The sequence below is a fragment of the Numenius arquata genome, chromosome 4 (genome assembly GCF_964106895.1).
Source record: "Numenius arquata chromosome 4, bNumArq3.hap1.1, whole genome shotgun sequence".
NCBI classification, from domain to species: Eukaryota; Metazoa; Chordata; class Aves; order Charadriiformes; family Scolopacidae; genus Numenius; species Numenius arquata.
This window is the reverse complement of record NC_133579.1, coordinates 50,645,708-50,667,066: the sequence shown is the minus strand read 5'-3', so window position 1 is coordinate 50,667,066 and position 21,359 is coordinate 50,645,708. Positions and strand designations below refer to the sequence as shown.

Sequence of the window (21,359 nt, the reverse complement as noted above, 5' to 3'; positions counted from 1 at the left end):
TTTGTACAGAGCGAAAATAGGAGCTAAAGTTGACCACTTGTGTCAGCTTTAGTACACCTGATTCTATTTGAGATGTGATTGCTTATGCACCCGCATATATTTGCCATTACTTGGTCTCCCCAAGAGTATCAGCAAAGAAGTGGACTTCAGATAAGCACATCTTGCAAGAACAGATGTTTGCATGCTGTAGTGTTATACTATGAAGTTAATACTGTTTCAGTTGTGTTGTTCTTGGATGATTGCAATCCAATTATTTTTTTCTATCTCAGAAAACCCATTCAGCAGATGGAGGCAATTGCAATTCTGTATTTTCTTCCTGTGTTTGACAAGGGTGTGAAATAGCTTCTTCTCGATTTGTGGGCACTGCTATGGATAACACAGTTATCTCCTGGGCTAATGATTCCCTCTGAGAATTCCATCAAAAGGTGTGACATTGCCCAGAGCAGTATATTTCATTAAAACATATTTTATAGCTCAGACCAAAGGAAGCAAGTCTGCGGCAAATCTGAGGACACGTTTACTGCCTAGGCACAATGAGCATTTCAGTAGTATCAGCTAGACGCTGATTTTGCAGTGTGCACCATTCAGAATCATTTTATATGTGGTTTTTACTACTGCTAAGTGATTGTATCGTTTCTTTTAAATTGCATGTTGTGTTTACGTAAACATCAAAGGAAGTCAACACGATAACAGTTCTTATTAGAGAGAAGTTTAAAGTATTTTGTACTCAGTGTTTTACTGCTGTACCATTAATTCTTTATACGTATCTACATTTTGATGCTAGTGAAGCATTAAATAGTTCTGCATAACGAAAGTAAAGTAACATATGTACATTCTTTTATTCTTTTTTGATATTTTCATCTATGCTTTACTAAAGCTCATAGCTCATGTTGTTTGAGGAATAATTTTGTCATGCCCTCTAGGGTGGGCACACATTGGTAGACTTTGCAGTGGTAGTGATGTGCTGCAGCACATCTTGTTACCTGGTTAAACTGATTGGCAATGTCAACAGAATTGAGAAGGGGAGGTTCTGCTGTTCTGCTAGAGAGAATGTGCTGCTCCACAAACAGAAGACAATGCTTCATTCAAAAGATATAATGGTGGTGTAACTACCCAAACTCAGGTTTTACTTTTGGAGTTCTGTGTATATTATTTTTATTGTTTGTTATTTGTCAACAGTAAGTTTTAAGTTAATTCTATGCAGTTATTTGAAAATAATTTAATTTTACATGTGTATAACCACTTCTACTCTGATTAAGTTCATTGGGTTAGTGCAACAGTTCTAGATTTTTTCAAATCAGCTTCAGATTTGAATTTAGCACATGTATGGGGATCTCTTCATAAATTTTTGTTTTCAAGAGAACGGCACATGTCTTATATCATAGAATTGTCAAGGTTGGAGGGGATTTTTACGATCATCCAGTCCAACAATCAACCTAACACTGACAAAACCACTACTAAACCACATCCCTAAGCACTATGTCTACCCGTCTCTTAAATACCTCCAGGGATGGCGATTCCACCACTTCCCTGGGCAGCCTGTTCTAATATTTGATAAGCCTTCCAGTGAAGATCTTTTTCCTAATAGCCAATCTAAACCTCCCTGGGCATTACTTGAGACCATTTCCTTCTGTCCTATCATTTGTTACTTGGGATTCAAGAATTTATTGGTAGTCCGATTAAAATACTGTAAAAGTCATTACTACTCCCCTTAAAATGCCACCCACACAACACACCAAGAATCCAATTTTTTCAGTTAAAGCAAACAGGGGGAAGCAGTCATATAATTAAATCACTAATAGACAACTCTTCTACTTTATAACTGTGCCTCTTATGCAGGCTTGTTTCTCATTCTTCTGGTCATGCGTAGTTTCCTGATCACGGCTTAACTTAAGCAAGCTCAGGGGAGTGTGGTGATCCACGAGCACGAGCGTGGTGAGTTGTTAGCATCCCACATTTCCAGCTGGAACAGGGTGTTGGCTCCCTCCTCAATTTTTTTATTGGTTTTACAGTACTGATTGGTGTGCTTCTTTCCCATTGGTCCCCACTTCAATACTGTCCAGTATGGTCTGCCTATTTGTGGTCATTTGCTTGACTTTAGACAAGTGTGTATGCTTAAATGTTTAGATGTATGATGTGGCTAGGCATTAGCGAAAATAATTAAGTAAAAGATGTATGAAGATGAAGGGTAGTAAATAAGGCCAGTAGCTAAGCAGTAGCCATCTGACCATTTGGTTTTGCAATTAGGCTTTAGCCACCTGATCCCTTTGGAGTTACTAGCAGTTACAATACTGTATTAGCTGAGCATAAGCCTACAGTCTGTTCATTCATTTTACAGCAGTTAATATGCTGGCACATCAAATTATGAGTATTTAAGGACTTTTAGTATCAAAATTAATATAGGAATATAAAGGAACCTCATTAACTGAAAAGTTTGGTAAACCTCTTCAAATCATGCCTTTGGGTAATGTAGTCCTTCTGCAGTATGTTCAGGAATTCTAAAAGAAAGTTAAGCATTTAAATAGACTGATGGAATAAAAATGTTTAAGTCTTAGCAAAACAAGGACACCTTGGTTGCTATTCTGCGAAATCAGTCATACATTACTGATATAGGCTAGTTAAAGATTGAGAAACCGTCATAAATCATCCTGAATCCAAGCTGTTATTGAATATGTCAAGAAGTGGAGCCCACTGGGTTGATAAAGGTGACATTCCAGATACCCTCTTCAGCTATTATTTTCAGTTTTTTCTTTCCCTAAAAATTCGGAGAAATAAAGACAGGAATAATGCCCAACAGCTGATGAAAATTAGATACTTTCTGGCAACTTCTGGTTGTGGACAGATGCAGAATATTTAATATTTAGTAGGTATGTTCTTGCTAGGAGCATAACTAAATCAGCAGTGATAAAAAATGTTTTCAGAAGTCAGCCCACCACTTAGGATAGAAACCACGTCTCTGCGAGGAATTCAGAAGTCTGCACTGGCTGGAAGTTTGGGGGGATTGGAGATGGTGCTGTCAGAGAGCAGCAGAGTGGGGCAAATCGCTGGAGCTGGGGCACTAATGGCTCCCCCAGGTGGGTGATGGCAGGACCAGCTGTGAGCAGGGCAACCCCAGCCCTGGACATCGGGCACCTCCCTGAGGATGGGGCCAGGCTGAGGCCAGGATGGGACATGGGCCCTCAGGTCCACCCATGGCTGCACAGGGCAGGCTTGTGCGGAGCTGGAGACCAGCACTGCTGCAGCATTACTAGGACAGGGGCTGGTGGCGCTGGGGGGAGCTGCAATGAGGGCCTGAGCTATGGGTAGGGTCAGAGGAGCCCTGGGGAGCTAGGGAGGGCTGAATTGTGAGTACAAGCTGTATTAGTCTGTAGTGGTTAACTAAGCAAACTATTGGTCTGCAAAGTCCTTTTTCAAATTAGGTTTGGGGTCTAAGGTGAGATTGCTTAGGGAAGCAAGTTGAAACAATTTAAGAAGGAAAAAAAAAAAGCGTCTTTAAGTACCAGTTAAAAAGTTAATATCACAGACCAATATATAATCATTAGATGACGTGGACTATCAGAAACTAAGACCTACTGAAAGACATTTTCATTAATGTTTTCATAGTCATAGTTAAAACCTCTGATACAGAAATCAGAGCCATGTTCTAATGTTTGGCATGTTTCCCTTGTATTTTTCTCAATGCTCATCTCAACATTATGAGTAATCATGTTTCAGTTTGCCATGTGTTTGTATTACTTTTAAATTAAGAGACTCCCGCAATATTCCAACTTTATGTCTCTGACTGGCACAGTAGGGAAAAAAATAACACTGCATTTTGTGTTTATCTAAGCTATTTATTCACATTACTACAGTGTGTGTGTGTCTCATCCTCTAGTGTTTATATGTTCTTGCAGTAGTCATTGGCAGAGGTGGTGGCATCTCATTGAAATTAAATATCCACACCCTTTCTGGGGATCTGGGTTGAGATGACAAATTGGGTCTGAACTGGTGAAGAGAACATGAGTTGACTTGAGACTGGACTGCTTAGTGGAACCCCCCTCTGTCAAATTAATCTAAAAGAGAAATAGCTACAGCAGTCCCAAGTACAGAGAGAGTCCACTGTTGTCCAGCTAGATTTTGCTCCTTTGCTGTCTTCTATAAAACCTTACAGACATAGCTGCAGAAACACAGTCTCCCAAAAAATACATTTGTAACCTAAGCAGTGGATCACATCTATTCTAATTAGAAATGCTTTTGTGGAATAAACCACCTGTTGCGGAGATGATTTCATAGTACACAGGGAAAAGAAAGGAGTGCGCCATGCTCAGGGACACGAATGTCTCATTAATCTGGTAGGCATTGTCTTAAGCAGGGATTCCCAGGGGCTCTCTTCAGCAAGACACATATTGCAAATAAGTGTTTGAGAGAAGCCTTGATATTTTTCTACTTGGGCCAATTTGTACTGAGATGGAAGTATTTAAGAAGACAAACGGTTATTTAATCTTTACTTTACAGAAAAGCTAAAATATAAACCAAGTGACAACAGAAAGAGCCTTTTGTTATGCAGTAGAAGTGCTATGCAAAAATCCTCCTATGTAAATTTAAAATTCAGCATTAGAAATTAAAAGGCTTAAATCAAAGTGTTATATTTAAAACAATATAATACATTTCAGAAAATAGGGAAGCAGAAACTAACTTCTCTTCATTTTCTCTTGTTTTCAGTAGTTGCCTTACAACTGCAGTTTAAAAGATACAGTTGCAAATTGAAGGCTTTGTGTTTATTACCAGATTCTTTTCTTCTAATAACATTCCTGCCTGCATTTTTGAATTGAAGTTTGTTAGGTAACATGATGTTTAGCAGAAATAGCATATAATTGGTTGGGCATGCAATCAGCTGAGAATCGTTTGTGTTTCTTAACTTTTATTACTTTTTAGATGTAAAAGCCCTCTGACTGAAAATGTATCTGGATTTTCTTCACTGATGACAAGTACAAATAGTTGTTTCTTCACAACAAAAAGTATCTAGTGTTACTAATTTTTCCAAATGTTCCATGCATTTCCTGCTATAACAGTGAATTTCTAATGTGCCTTTCTGCAGTATGGTATTGGAATGCCACGTCTATGTTGATATTTGGGATTTTTGAAGAAACCTTACTTCTTAAATTCTACAGCAGTTCCTTATTCTTTTGATTTCTTACCTATGTAACCAATTTCTTAATTGGTTCATAATTTCATAATTCCATTTATGAATAGAGTGATTTTTGCTGATGGTATACCTGAATAAGATTTTATGTATATACATGCAGAGTTAAGAGAACAAGGACAGAGATTCTTCTGATCTTTTTCTGTTTGGGATAGTTTTAACTTGAGTTCCTTATAGCTTCGTAAACTCGGCAAATTTGTCATTTTCCTGGGCATACAAATTTTCTCCTGGGTTTCTTGTTTGTTTGTTGTTTTTTTTTTTTCCTAACATTTTCTAAGGCAAATATTAACATTTGCGAACACTAAGACTAATCATTTTATCAAAAAAAGAAACCTGCAGAAGGGAAAAAAAATTCTGATTGTTTCTGAAAAATTGGAATACCAGCAAACCAGGATTAGAATACCAGAATACCTACTATTCTTGTTTTAAGGAATAAATCACTTCAGAGAACATTTTGACTTTATAGGAAGTTTGGGTCCCTGGCATTTTACATTGGGTGTATTATTCCTTTGTTAATAGAATACAGTATTATTCTGAGGATAAGACAAGATGTAACCAGCATTTTGCCCACCAGTGCTCTAAAGAAAAGATGTAAGATTGTCCTGCTGTTCTATAAAAGACCCTTTCTCTGCTTCTTTCTTTCTTCCATCTTCAAAATCAAAAAAGTGGGTCCACCGTTGTGACCTAGTTTTGTTTTGGTTATTCAGTCAGAGCTTCTTGTGGCTTAGATAAGTGTATGGTGCATTGACTGATGTTACTGTGAAGTTTATATGAGCTGACAATCTTAATTTCATTAGACTTCCCCCTCCCAAATCCCCCCTCAGGACAAGATAGAAATTACATGCAGCACCATAATTTCATAGAGTTAATACACGAGATGAAAAATGTCATCAGCCCCCATATGCTTACTCCTTTTGCTCAGATTCTATGTAGAAACTTAGTAATGCCACATTGCAGATACTGAGAGATAGTCAGGGCAGTGGGATAAGAATAAGAATGAGCGAGTTCTTAAAATTAGAAAGTTTCCTTTCTGATTTAACATCACAATATAACTGCACAATACCTGAGGCTGTTCATTTCTGCCTTATCACTTTGTTCTCATTGTGCACCTCTATAAATACATTCTGTTCTCAAAGTCATTTTAAAGAAAAAAAAAAAAACAAAGCCTCTCAGTCTGTGAAAAAATCACCCCTTATTGTCAGAGAACATATGTTCATTTATAATCTAAACAGGCAATTCTTTAAACTCAAGTTAGAAGCAGTGAGGCTTAATGGGTAGCTCTTTCATGTTATCTCTTAATACACCAGGTTACTTAGTGACTTTTCCTTTTTTTTTTTTTTCCCCCCAGTAAATATAAACTTTATTCTACTCCAGGTGGGGTATAATATACTTAATGGATATTTTATAGCATGAAGTGTATGTTAGGAACAATGAAAATTCTGCAAGTATCTGTCAAAGTTCATTACTTCATTATAAATAGTTTAAACACAAGCAAATTAAGTGACTTTCTAATTAACAATAAACAAACAAAAACCAGAGAAAAGGGATGTGTTTTGTTGAGGGACAGAGTAATGCTGGACAGACAGCTGCCACTGCCACAATGCGCAGTTTCCTTTTGCAGTAAATGATGCTCAGTGTGTTTGCTTCAGGCTTAGGGTTTAAGGCAGAGTTTCTAGCAATGAGATCTGTAAGATAACTACTAGAAGGACTAAAACCAAACCAAAGTAAAATAAAAAATAATCCAGTTACTAGCATGTTTTTGACTTGGGAAGTTTTCTAGGATGAACATAGAACCCAAGACATCCCATCTTAAAAAATGAACTATGCTGGGTGGAAATAACCCTGAACAAAATGATTGACTTGCCAGAAAAAGCACATGAGGAATTACGGCAAGAGGTGGGAAGGTTAAAAACTAAGTAGAATGGTGCTAACAGAAATATTGTAGTTTTTATATCTTATGTGCAATAATCTTTTATGGAATTTAATATTTCATTTTATATGATTTTATGTGTATATATTCTACAGCTGCACTCCAATTCTGACAAAGGTGATGGATCAGTCAAATACATTCTTACTGGAGAAGGGGCGGGAACTATATTTATTATCGATGACACGACTGGAGACATCCATTCAACCAAAAGCCTAGATCGAGAGCAGAAGACACACTATGTCCTTCATGCCCAAGCTATTGATAGACGGACAAACAAGCCACTTGAGCCTGAATCTGAATTTATTATCAAAGTGCAGGATATCAACGACAACGCACCAAAATTTACAGACGGACCATACATTGTTACTGTGCCAGAGATGTCTGAAATGGGTAAGGAAAACAAATTATTCTATTCAAAAATCTTTTAAAAAATGAAAACGCCACATGCTGTTATGACACATAATTGTATCTTTGATTGTTTGAAAAAGATATCACAGCTGAAAAGACATGATAAGAAGACATCAAATGCAACCTTGCATGATACTTGGGACATTCATATTAAGATAACACACGCACATTGACTGTAGAGGAGAGTTTTTATTCTTGAATGCTTTAACAGACATTTCGGGGCAAATGGTACTTTGCAGTCTAGAAAGAGGATGTATTCATACATCCTTATTCATCTACACACTTTATGGCATTCTCTTATGTCTACATGAGTAGCCTATGCAATTCACAGAATGAAACAAATATAAAGGAACAGTAATTTTCTAGATTATTTTACACCATGGTCTTATATATTTATTTACTTTTATTAAGTTTCCTATAAAGTGAACTGAAGTTTAAAGAAGTTTTCCCTGTTAGAAATGTAGCTCAGATGATCTTATTCCTTGAGGTGCTACATTATGCAATCAGTTTGGGTTTTTTATTTATTACTTGTCTGGTGTTGAAATTAGTTTATAGCTTTCCCCTAATACCACAACATCAAAGCTGCATGGCTAGTTTACGATAGATGGAAATGTGACTTTTGAGCTAGATTTTTTTTTGAGAAAGCTTAACTGTCTTGACTGTTTTTTGTGAAATATATCTACTGTCTTTTATTAATGAATGGAGAGTACAGATAATTACCTCATGAACACAAACATTTCCCTTTCCCCCCAAATCCCGTCACATCTCCTCTAAGAAAAAACCTTCAAGTCCACGATGTGTCTAACTTTCCCAAGTGAGAAGTACATAAATTGTTCTTCTCTTGTTGCTATTTACCTAATAAGCAGGTGATAGAATTTAACTTCTGCAGAGTAGAATTTTAAAAATTAAAAGGGAAAAATATTAAAATACATGTAGTTACTCAACTCGTAACAATATTGATCATACATATAAGAACAAATGACTATTGTCATTGAATCTTAATGTTATGTCATCATTTGACCACTTTGAATGGTAGTCACAGAATCACAGAATCACATGCGATTGGAAAGGACCTCTGGAGATCATCTAGTCCAACCCCCCTGCCAAAGCAGGTCCACCTGGATCAGGTTGCACAGGAACTTGTCCAGGCGGGTTTTGAATGTCTCCAGAGACGGAGACTCCACCATCTCCCTAGGCAGCCTATTCCAGTGCTCTGCCATCCTCAAAGTAAAGAAGTTCCTCCTCATGTTTAGGTGGAACTTCTTATATTCAAGTTTGTGCCCATTTCCTCTTGTCCTATCCCTGGGCACCACTGAAAAAAAGACTGGCCCCCTCCTCTTGACACCCACCCCTTAAGTATTTATAAGTATTGATCAGATCCCCGCTCAGCCTTCTCTTCTCTAGACTAAAAAGACCCAAGTCCCTCAGCCTCTCCTCGTAAGGGAGATGCTCCAGGCCCCTAATCATCTTTGTAGCCCTCTGCTGTACCCTCTCCAGCAGTTGCCTGTCCTTCTTGAACTGGGGAGCCCAGAACTGGACACAGTACTCCAGATGGGGCCTCACCAGGGCAGAGTAGAGGGGGAAGATAACCTCCCTCGACCTGCTGGTCACACTCTTCCTGATGCGCCACAGGATGCCATTGGCCTTGTTGGCCACAAGGGCACATTGCTGGCTCATGGTCATCCTATTATCCATCAGGACTCCTAGGTCTTTCTCCTCAGAGGTGCTCTCCAGCAGGTCAGCCCCCAGCCTGTACTGGTGCATGGGGTTATTTCTCCCCAGGTGCAGCACCCTACACTTGCCTTTATTGAAGTTCATGAGGTTCCTCTCTGCCCAGCTCTTCAGCCTGTCCAGGTCTCACTGTATGGCAGCACAGACCTCCATCATGTCAACAACCCCTCCCAGTTTTGTATCGTCAGCAAACTTGCTGAGGGTACACTCCATCCCCTCATCCAGGTCATTGATGAATATATTGAAGAGGACTGGACCCAGTACTGACCCCTGGGGGACTCCACTTGTTACAGACCTCCAATTAGATTCTGTGCCCCTAATAACAACCCTCTGAGCTCTGTCTTTCAGCCAGTTTTCAATCCACCTCACTGTCCATTCTTCTAATCCACACTTCCTAAGCTTACCTATGAGGATGCTGTGGGAGACTGTGTCAAAAGCCTTGCTGAAGTCAAGGTAGACAACATCCACCTCCCTCCCCTCATCTATCCAACCGGTCATGCCATCATAGAAGGCTATCAGGTTAGTCAGACATGACTTCCCCTTGGTGAATCCATGTTGACTACTTGTGATAGCTTTCTTTTCCTCCATATGCTTTGAGATGATGCCCAGAACGAGTCGTTCCATCGTCTTTCCAGGGATGGAGGTGAGGCTGACCGGCCTGTAGTTTCCTGGGTTCTCCTTCTTGCCCTTTTTGAAGACTGGGATGACATTGGCTTTCCTCCAGTCCTCAGGCACCTTGTCTGTTCTCCAGGACCTTTTAAAGATGATGGAGAGCGGCTCAGCAATGACTGCTCCAGCTCCCTGGGCACTCACAGGTGCATCCCATCAGGACCCATGGACTTGTGGGTATCCAGTTCACTTAACTGCTCCTTAACTTGGTCTTGCTGCACCGAGGGAATGGCTTCCTTTGTCCAGACTTTCTCTGATTCTTCCAAATTCTGTGGCTCCTGAGGGATGGCCTGAGCAATAAAGACTGAAGCAAAGAAAGCATTTAGCAGCTCCGCCTTCTCTGCATCATCCGTCACCATGGCACCCGTCTCATTCAACAGTGGGCCCACATTTTCTCTAGTTGTCCTTTTGGCTCCAATATAGTTGAAAAAAACCCTTCTTGTTAACTTTGACTTCTCTTGCTAATTTTAATTCCAAGGAGGCCTTGGTTTTCCTTGTTTCATCCCTACATACTCTAACGGCATTCTTACAATCTTCCCAAGCAGTCAGTCCCTTCTTCCAGTCAGTGTAAACTTCCTTCTTTCACTTGAGTTTTTTCAGAAGCTCTCTGCTCAACCACGCAGGTCTTCTGCTTCCCTTGCCTGTTTTATTGCTCTTAGGGATGCACCAATCCTGAGCTTGGAGAAAGCGATGTTTGAATATCAACCAGCTCTCATGAGCCCCCCCACCTTCCAGAGCCTTATCCCATGGGATTTCTCCTAGCAGTTTCTTGAAAAGGTCAAAGTTAGCCCTCCTGAAATCTAAGGTTTCAGTCCTACTTATTGGTTTACGTGTACTGCCCACGATCCTGAACTCTATCTTTACATGGTCGCTGCAATCAAGGTTGCCCCCAACCTTTATACCCTCCACCAGTCCCTCTGTTTGTCAGCACTAGGTCCGGCAGTGCCTCTCTCCTCATTGGTTCCTCCACCAGCTGAGTTAAGAAGTTATCATCAATACACTGGAGGAACCTCCTGGACTGTAGATGCTTGGCTGTGTAGCCTTTCCAGCAGATATCAGGGTGGTTGAAGTCCCCCACAAGAACCAAAGCCTGCGATTGCGAGGCTACTTTGAGCTGATTGTAAAAGGCTTCATTGTAAAAGGCATCCATCCTGATCAAGTGGCCTGTAATAAACACCCACCACAGTGTCCCTCATATTGGCTTGCCCCTTAATTCTCACCCAAAAGCTCTCAACTATCTCTTCATCTCACCCCAGGGAGGGCTTTGGGGACATCTCCTCACACTCTATCTGTTCCTTAACATGGAGGGCGACACCTCCACCCCTCCTTCCTCGCCTGTCCCTTCTGAACAGCTTGTAGCCCTCAATAGCCACACTCCAGTTGTAGGATTCATCCCACTAAGTTTCAGTGATGGCCACTATATCATCTCTTTCCATCAGCTTGGTAGCCTCCAACTCCTCCTGCTTGTTGCCCATGCTGCGTGCATTTGTGTAGAGACACTTCAGCTGGGCTGCTGGCTGTGCTGCCTTTTTAAGGGAACACCCCTTGAGGTGTCTCACAGGGGTTTCTCTGTTTACTTCCACTTCCTCAGGAGCTGCTGGTTCTTCTCCATAAGTCTTTGAATGCAATGCAGTGTCATCAACTTGACTCAGGGAGCCAGGTTGAAGGTCATGATAATTCAATATGAATAGACTAAAAATAACAAAAGTGTTATGTTCCGTACTTGAAAATCAGATACAAATTTTTTTTTTTTTAATGTAATTATTTTGGATGAGGAGTGTACTTCGTACAACTTTCCTAGTGTAGATGGGTGAAATTCATTTTAAACTGTGAATCTGTATTTGATTCATCTTTCATGGTACCACCTGACATTATTATGCTGAGTTCAGACATATGTGGTTGTGTAATGAGGGAATTTAATCTGTTTGTGGAAGTCTGCATTCTGTTTGAACTGCATAGAGTACGTAATAAGTATGCATACAGTGCACACAGGCCAAAACCACAGCTTCCATTACAGATATGCATAGTAAAAATGATGTATTCCAAACACATCTACAATTCTTTTCTTGCATATATAAATGAAATGTTGCAAATTACAATATTTGCAATATAAATGAAATTAAATATTCATTAAAATATATATTGAAGGCTATATAAATGAAATATTTACTATTACAAATGAAATATGAAATATTTGCAAACAGGTAGTAATCATACTAGTCCTTGAAAGACCAAAATATATTAAAACTTATTTCTGAACCATACAGTTCAGAGCTGTGACAGTTTTGAAGCAGAGACTGATTTTTACACCAGTGGCTTCTTCGTTGACCTAAGTGGCATTAATCTTGTATAACATTGAGAATAAGTATTCTTTCCTATCTACCATGCAAAATCAGATTCTATTAAATGGACTCTAAAGTTCACTAAATATCATGTTTTAAAAGGATATAAAATTTTCCCCCCATTCTCTATTTCTTTTCCCTGCCTTTATTACTATTTCTATTTCCTCCTTCTCCCACATTTTATTATCATTACTTATTAACATTATTATTTCTAATAGCTTCTGTGTCTCTACCAAAAGAACAATCTTTGTTAGCCATTCTTGTTTGGTCAGGATCTAGCTAATAAAGATTTTCACATTATAGGTCAAATATAATTTCATTCCTTAAAATAATTTGCAAATTGTTTATTGTTCTCTTAAATCTGACTTCCTTGATCACATCTGTTAATTCTCAGAGCTATAAACCTGTTGATCACCATTGCATCTACATAGTGATCCTAGTGCATAACAGGACATATTTTTAATGTAGGATTCCCTATTCTAACTATCTAAGCATACTTTCGCAAATATGATTCCCACAAGAAATTTGTGGAAGTACAGAAAGGCAGTATTTCTGTGAGTACTGTCATAACACCAGGACTATTTAAGCAGTGCACAATATCGTATGACAGTGAGGGGACAGAGCTACCAGAGATAATATTGTGGGCCTGTATGAAATCTCTTCAGTTGTCTTTGGTAATTCACTGTGGCACAAAGCTTTACTGTTAGAGTTGCAGTTTGTTTCAGTAACATCTAAGCTCTTATCTCAATTGTTTTTCATCACATCACATACTGTCTTGATGTGAAATTCATTTCCTTTATTGACTGTCTCAAAAAATGCATAACTGTCTTCTTCTTTCTTCAGTTTCCGTTGTCTTTAATGGAGACCATTTAAATTAATTGATTATTTTTTCCCGTATGGGAGCCTTTTATTTTCTGCATAGGAAGAAGAAAGGCAGTGGAAAGGAAATCAATGTTATCCTCAAAGTCAAAAGCAGCTAATATAATTATTTTTTATCATTCTATTTATAAAAGTTCTCTTTTTACATGCTCGCAAAATGTAGTATTCTTACACAGATGTTAGTCATAATTCTGTAGTAGTCTGAATCTTGATATTACTGTACAACTACATTATACAAGTTACTGTTTTCCAAAGAACAATTTGAATAGTTAATCTGGGATGGCAATTTGGGTTTTAAAACAGAGTGGATTATGGTAAACCAAGGAAGATTTAGTCATAAAATAAAGCATTAATGCATATGTTTTATAAATTAAATACTTTACTGGTTGTACCTGTGGTAAATCATTAAAATATCTATTCCACAAACCTTTTCTGTTGTGTGAATAAAACTTTATTTTCATATCCTGCCATATCGGCAGTCTATCGGTATATATTATATTTTCACTGGAAATTTATGATCATTACTTTCATTTTCCCATATTGAATTTGTTGTGTTTGTTGCATACTGAAAGCATTTCATTGTCTGCAGTCTCAGGAAGACTAATTCTATTATTGTTTCCACAGGATACATTCTTTCTGTCAAATAATCAAGATCCCTGTGCCATTTATATTAGTTCTGTAATTAGCATGTTTTTTGACATTTAGCTGTGAAGTCTATACACAACTGAACTTCTTATTATTATTTTATGAATTCCTAAGCATTCTTCACTACTTTAAAAATTTCTTCTTCTTTTTCACATGGTCATTTAAAGAACTTTCAGTGTTACTGTCTCTCTGTAACAGCACTCATGCTGAGTGGCAGGTGGTATTTTTGATATGTTATGCTGTTTAGTTTCAGGAGCAAGTTCCTGCCTGTCTCCTCAAGAAGTTAGCTGGTATTTTTCCCACAAGTTGAAACTTTCTTGATCTGCTTCTAAAAGTTGTAGGACCTTGCTGTAGGACCTTTCTGTAGGACCTTACTGGCCTTTCTTTTTTTTAGGTCACTGACAAGAAAGTACAGGTAATTTTTGTTAAATTATTTTTCAAATATTAGATCACAGTGTTCACTGTGGCAAAAAGTGATCATATTATTTATGCTTTATGTACTATGCTGAAAGAGCTAAAAGAAAACACACATTCCTTGCCGTCACTGAACCTTTTTCCTGAAAGTTGGCACAAGAACCAAGGTTTATATCTGAAATTATTTCTTCTGCAGTGTAAAAAACTCAGTCTCGTTGAGAGCTATAACTATGCTCTGTTTTAAGGTTTATGAGTCATCATTATCTAAATGTAAAAGGAAACAAAATCAGTAAAAGCCTTCATTTTTCAATTAGTGAAAGCCTTCCGTATCTGCTCATTTTCCGATCGCTTCAAAATGAGTGAAATATTGCATATTAAATTTACTAGTGTTGATGTCATGCATAAGAAGGGTATTCCCAATAAATTCTGCTAAATTAATAGACACACTGGACTTTACTGAACTTCTTCCAGGGTATTATAATGTGAGGTAGTCATAATTTGAGATAATTTGGAAGACAATATTCATGGTGTCCATAAGTATGATTTTTATGAGAAATGCCTATTTATCTTCCCGTGTTGTTCGATTTTTATCTTTTAATGAAGATAGCTGACAAAAAAAGAAATTTTTTTACAGTGAGGACTTGGATCAGTAATTTAGTCACTGGAATCAAAGTGTTGGTTTCCTGGTGAAATCACTACTTTCTAATGTAGAATGAAACTAAAATATGTTGTGTTGATTTGTTACTGTTTGAAGACAATTATAAGAATTAGTTTAGTTAGGCAGGAAATCCCTGTGTTCATTAAACTTCACCTTTCTTTCACTTCTTTTACTTTTTGTTCAATATTGATCCATTTGAGATTTTAACAGTGCAGCAAACTATGGAAAGTCATGCATACAGATTTGCGTTCTCAACAGACGTTTTATTGAACTGCCTCATTAAACATTAAAAATTTGTCTTCAGAGAGACAGATTGAAGTATTTCCCTTAAGCTTTTCTTTGATATATAACTTTACAAAATTTTTATTGTAAACATATTTTAAAAAAGAGAAAAACAAAAGATATTTATATAAAACTACAATTTGATTTCCCAAATGAAATGATCCTTATTTTTGATAACAGAAAAAAGGCAAAGCTTACAGAGTGGTGTTCAGAGCATACAGACATATTTTACAGGTCTGCATAGAGCATTAGCTAAGAAAACAGAATTCCCTATATGTAATCTCTAAACTGTAGCAGGAAATCATGTGGAATGGTAGCTGTACTTTGAATACGCAGAGCCTTCACTTTGGGGAAAAAAAGTCTTTTTTATTGCCTAACTGGAGTGTCAGAATGCTTTCATAGCAAAATTTTGAGGTTTTCTTGGCAGGCTCTTTCACAGTAGGTTAGTGAATAAAATATGGAAGGTATGCCTGTGGGTCTGATGTTCATATCTGTTCTGAGGTCTCCCGGGAAATTAGATCCTTATTTTTGTATTAGATTATTTTCATCAGAATTGTTAACATTAAAAATAGCAAGGCAACTGTACTGTATACTTTTCCATCTAAATCCTTCATTACACATAACAGAAAAAACTGATGCTGTCTGAATGGGACAAATATATGTGGAATCGTGATTTTTCTGTCATGCTGATGAGCTGAATGATGCTAACTTTGAAAGGAATAATTTGAAGGCAAAGGTATCCTCTTTTTTTCTTGCAAGGCATTCTAACCATCAGCTTTCACAAGCTACCTTTCCTCTTGGCTCAGCAAATCAGGCAAGAGTTGGGGAAAAGGCCTGTATATCTTAGAAGATGCTGAGCGTGCTTGTGTAATACAGTGAAAGAGTTAAGCATCTGATGAGCTACATTTCACTGAATGAGGGTTGAGAGGTGGGGTGGGGGGTTGAGTTAAAACTTGTGATTCTAAGAATCCTTTCTATAGAAAGAGAACACTTTGACACTATTCAGTACTGTCCAATACCAAATTACTATTATCAGGTGTTTCTTCAGAGAGAGATACAGATGTGTTAGAAAATCGCTGTGGCAGATTTTAGGGTATAATAGCATTCCATTCATGCTAAAATGACCTGTCAGCTGCTTATGTGAGATAACGCCTTTCACTAGCCCTGTTTCTTTGTCCCCCATGAATAAGCAGTACAAGCATTCGGATTCTATCCTCTACCTTTTAAAATATGGAGGGGAGAGAAGAAAGTCTTGAAGAATGAGAACCATGTATTTCTGGTATTTTCTTCTTCTGAAATAGCCAAAATCTGTTCATCGATTCCAAAACCTACCTTGATTTTCTAGAACTCTGAGAAAAAGTGCAAATGGGAGCTCAGCCTGTTATAGAAGAGTAGGCAACTGTTGGTCACTGTTTTCCTGGAAGCAGGAAAATCTATAGAAAAAAAGGTACAGAAGTTGCCCAGCGCTCTGTGTAGCAAACTCTGGTAGGTGACTTGACTATACCTATTAGATGGATATGTTTTTGTTGTATGCAATTACAAAAAATAAAATCATTGTATATCAGTAACATATTAATCTTTAAATGATTCCACAAGATTCCAACATAAAATAATGAAGCCCTGAATAAAGGTAAAACGGCAATTTAGTGTGGACAGGCCTTCACCCTTGAATACAACAAGCTTAACTAGAAGACAGAAAGGTCACATCTTTTCCACCTCAAGCTAGAAAGTATTGCCAAACTGGGCTACAGAAATATATCATTACAGTATTTAGAGAAGCTATAGAATAGGGGAAAATACGTATTTTCTGTTCTTTGAAATGGCCTGATGTGCTTTGCAGGAACTCTTATTCTAAGTTGAGATAGCAAATAAATATGACCGAATAGTTTCCTAGAAGATTTTAAGAAAATTACACTAATTTTACTTCACATTTGTTTACCTTGCTATATAAACACTAATACAGTAGTATAGACAGTTGCACCACTAACTCCTGAATAACTAGTTCGAACTTGATGTTATTACAATATTCAACTTCAGCTTCATCAAGGTATCCATATATCTGCTCTGTGAATATATTTATGAGACTGTATTCATTTGGTCTATTTGGTCTATCTATCTAGACCCAAAGACACTATATTAGCAAACATTGCACATTAGCAAACAGTTCTGTGCAATGGAAACTGATGTATGAAGTTAAACTGTTGGAACTGAGGATCTGATGCCCACCCCATATGTTTTTTGGAAGTCTTATTTCAGACTAGCTCTTGGCTGGTCTCTCAGAGTAAATGCCCATTAGCAGTCAAAATAAATAAAGCACATCTTCTGGGTTAGTTTCATCTGAAGAAATACAGTTAGCATGATCTGAAACTGTTCCATGTGGCAAATCAAAGTACAACAAGTGAGGGAGATCAAGGAATTTAATTCAAAAGCATCCTTCTCCTCAAAATCAAGATGTGAAATTGAACATCCCAGAGTGGAGGTGATGCCTTAGTGGTTAATTTAACTTAGAAGCCACTTTCAGATGCAGAATTTCAAGAGAGCAGCCTGTTCTGTTATTATTATTGCTGTATTTTAATACTGGACCAAAGAAGTCTGTTGAAGCTGTGTCTGTAGAAAGATAAACAAGTGAGATAAAGACTGAACCTTTATTAACTTGCCAATTTTTCTTTTACTGATTTCTTATGTGAAGTGTTGGGCAGTGATAGCAACAAAGATTAATCATTAAATGTCTTGAAAAATACAGTAAAATGTAAAATCACTTGTCTCTATCTGTGCAGTACTTATGCATTTTATTTGCTACAAATTGTTACTCATAAGTTATCCCACTTAGTGACATGCTAGAAACTGTGATTTTGTTTTTCTTCTGGTGTTTATTAACATCATACAAATATTTGTCTTTTGAACTCCTTTTCTTTCTGATTTGGATCCATCATTGGAATTCCAGCAAGGTTCTAGTAGTTTTTTCATTTTCAGATCTTTGATGCCTTCTGATAGCGAGATTTTTTTAATTCCCTTATTATCTTTTATTGATTTGGATGTGTTTATGCAAATTATTTTAAATAATCACTTCAACATTAATTTGTATTGTGGATTAAGATAATCCTGAAGTCTATAAATATGAAGTCTATAAATATTGCTCAGAAGTCTAAACAATATCCAAGATTGAGGTCTATATGTGTGAACAAGCATAAATGTTTATATATATGTAATTAAGTTACATAAACGTATAAAGAGAGAAAAATGTTTTTTTCAAATGAGTATAAAGAGTTTACCTTAACAATATGATAGGATAATAACATATAGAGAAAATGTTATTTAACTCTCAATTATAGAATATGAGGACTGTAGAGGTTTCAAAAATGCATCTAAAATATTTAATTTGTCAGAATATTCTATTTATTTTCCATTAACTTTTATTCTCCTGTGTATATAGGTACGTCTGTTCTACAGGTGACAGCCACAGATGCAGATGACCCTACTTATGGAAACAGCGCCAGAGTAGTGTACAGTATTCTTCAGGGACAGCCATATTTCTCTGTTGACCCAAAAACAGGTGGGTATTTTATATTTCTGTCAGTGTGATTAGGCTAATATGTTGCACTTAACAAAGCCTGGTAAATAAAATCCAATGTACAAAACGCAAGTGGGTGGGATATTTTTTTTCTTTCTGATTTTTATTATAGCCTACTTCTTGCTTTAACATTATGAAATTTAGGAGTTGCTATGTTTTGCTGAATACTAAAATGAGCCTACTGTGTACAGAATTAATTCTGTATCGTGCCATGATGGGAGCCATTCAACCAAACTGGAATAGCACTTTTTCATATTTTCAATCCTCTGTTTAGGAAGTGACTGGAGTATGCCTAATACATTATGCTTTTAAATGCTTTGTTTTGCTTGAAGGATAGGCTTGGGAGGATTATTGACTGTGTGCTTCAACACATCTACCATAGTAATTAATATTACTCTTGTATTTATAAAACTTCAGTATTGCCATTTCACTGAAAATTCATTCTATGAGTCAAGAAGTAGAATGAGCTGAAATATTTATGCTTAAACTCTATGCATCACCCTCTCTTTTTTTCCACAAAGTGTAAGATATGTGTAATGAATCTAAATTGGTTTCTTTAAAGAGAGAAGAAATCTCTTTTGGGGATGGGGATTCTTACTAGTTTTGAATTTTCTGAAGAGCATTATCTTTAATATTAATATGATGGTATATTTGTAGTGCACATTTATACTCCTTAATAATGATTAAATATAATTTAAGAAAGTACTTTTGTCATCTGAATTTTGTAAGTATTTTTCACTATCTATATCAAAGCTTTAATACTGAGGGGAAAGAATGAAAGTGATCCCTACACTTAACTGTAAGGAAGAAGAATGATTATTAAAATGTGCTAAAGTGAAGTAACTAGAGTGTAAATAGCTTTGATTGTAATGTTTTAACATTTAAGTGTCTTTGCTTGTGTATGTTAATCTCGGTGGAACTTGGAGGTATAAGCTTGCTTCATTATGAAGAGTAGTGTATCATGCCATCTCAGCTACCTTTGAGGTTAGGCCTCCTTTGAGTAGGAGGCTGTACTCAATGGCCCCCAGAGGTCTCTCTCAACCTAAATTATTCTATAAATTTGTGAGCTCATGTTAGAAAGACCTAAGAGTGCAAAGCCTTACAGAATCATGTTGGAGGGCTATATAAGGTGCTGGGAGGCAAGCCTGATGCAGGTCTGTTCATACATACAGTGGTTTGGGAACAACTGTTGGCACACACTTTACCCAACCACGTGTGAGTATTAGTGGCACAGGCAAAACAACACTTCGAGGTATGTGTTAACAACTAAGTGTTATGGAATATCATCAGTATAGTGCTCAAGTTCTCTATGCCCTTGTTTTACTTAGAAATACAACGCTGGTCTACATTTCTGCTTCTGTTTTGTCACTCTGAGGCAGTGGACTATTTTTTTTTTGATAACAGTGTGGAACTTGTCATCTGGAGCTGCTATTCAGTCAGTGAAGAATCATAATGGATGTTCTCAGTGTCAGGTCTGAATCACAAAATAAAACAGTATTGTTATATCACTGTTTCTATATTATAAAGAAAACAGATAGGAGTGTATTTTCCCTCCCCAAGCCTTAGGCTTTGACAGGGATCTAATAACACTTCATGAACTTAAACTGTTTTTAATATGGGTATAGAATATGAAGATGTTTCTGCTATGTTAGTCTATTAAAATGGCAAAAGAATAAATACCTTATGAAGTAAGTAGACAGTGAAACAGTGAAAAAAACTGGAGACTTTTTGATTTCGTAAGTTGTCTTTTTATAATTCCAGAATAGCAGTTAATTTAATTTGGCATGATATAATGGGAAGAAGTAGAATACTGGAAATGATGGGAAATTCTTGAAAAACAGTGTTTCACTATGAAATTTCACTTTGAATTTCTGAGGTTTAAGACGCTCATTTTCTAAAAACATCACTCTTCTGAATTTGCAAGCCATTCTGCGACCTTTTTTTCCTGAGGCTTGAATTGTTCAATTCCATCTTAGCTATATTTTATCTGGAAGTTTTCTGACTTTACCATGACATTCACAAACTTCCTTTACAAGAAAGGGGTAGAAGGGCCAAAACAGGGAAAAAGACAGTGAAAGGTCCCAAGATTCATGACTGAATGTAACCTTTCTGAAGCCTAGGGATCTTTTATGGCTATTAGATGCAGACATCAGGCTGTTCATAGCTCTAGTGTGAAGACTCATCTTAAGAAGTCTTCCATGTCTAGCTTAATGCTTCCTAAACTTAAACAACTTAACTATCTGAAGACTTTAAAATTATGGATTTTTAGGAGTTTAGTTTAGAATAGTTTAAATAAGGATCTTAGAATTCTTACATCTAAAATGAAATAGCAGGCCAGCACCAGATTACAAACTTCGAAGTAAAAAAAGGCAGTATTTTTGGCAGAAGAACATCTTTGCTAGCTTATCTGATAAAAAGACTCATATCTAAACACTCAGGGGAGGGCAGAGGTGCAGCACCTGGTGACTAACCCCTCTGCCCTAATGATGCCCTAACCCCTCTGACTCAATCTTGGGCTCATCTCAGTGCTGTCCCTGGAGATCCTCAGCCCCATGGGCCAGGGCTGAAACCCGTCATGAGGAGTGCACAGGAGATGCTGTCGTGATCACCCTTCAGGCTGAGGCATCTGCTGCCTACAGGGGTATGGG

General features: G+C 37.3%; 1 protein-coding gene across 4 annotated transcripts in view; it reads left to right on the top strand.

Annotated features, from left to right (window-relative positions):
* Nucleotides 1-21,359, top strand: part of CDH18 (cadherin 18) — a 180,713-nt gene that overhangs the window by 30,536 nt on the left and 128,818 nt on the right. For 3 of the 4 annotated variants that reach the window (XM_074146449.1, XM_074146448.1, XM_074146447.1), the window contains exons 2-3: nt 7,208-7,502; nt 18,574-18,693. In XM_074146449.1, coding sequence (XP_074002550.1) covers nt 7,208-7,502; nt 18,574-18,693 — 415 coding nt within the window. The remainder of the gene's footprint in view (nt 1-7,207; nt 7,503-18,573; nt 18,694-21,359) is intronic. The other variant, XM_074146450.1, reaches the window with a different exon arrangement.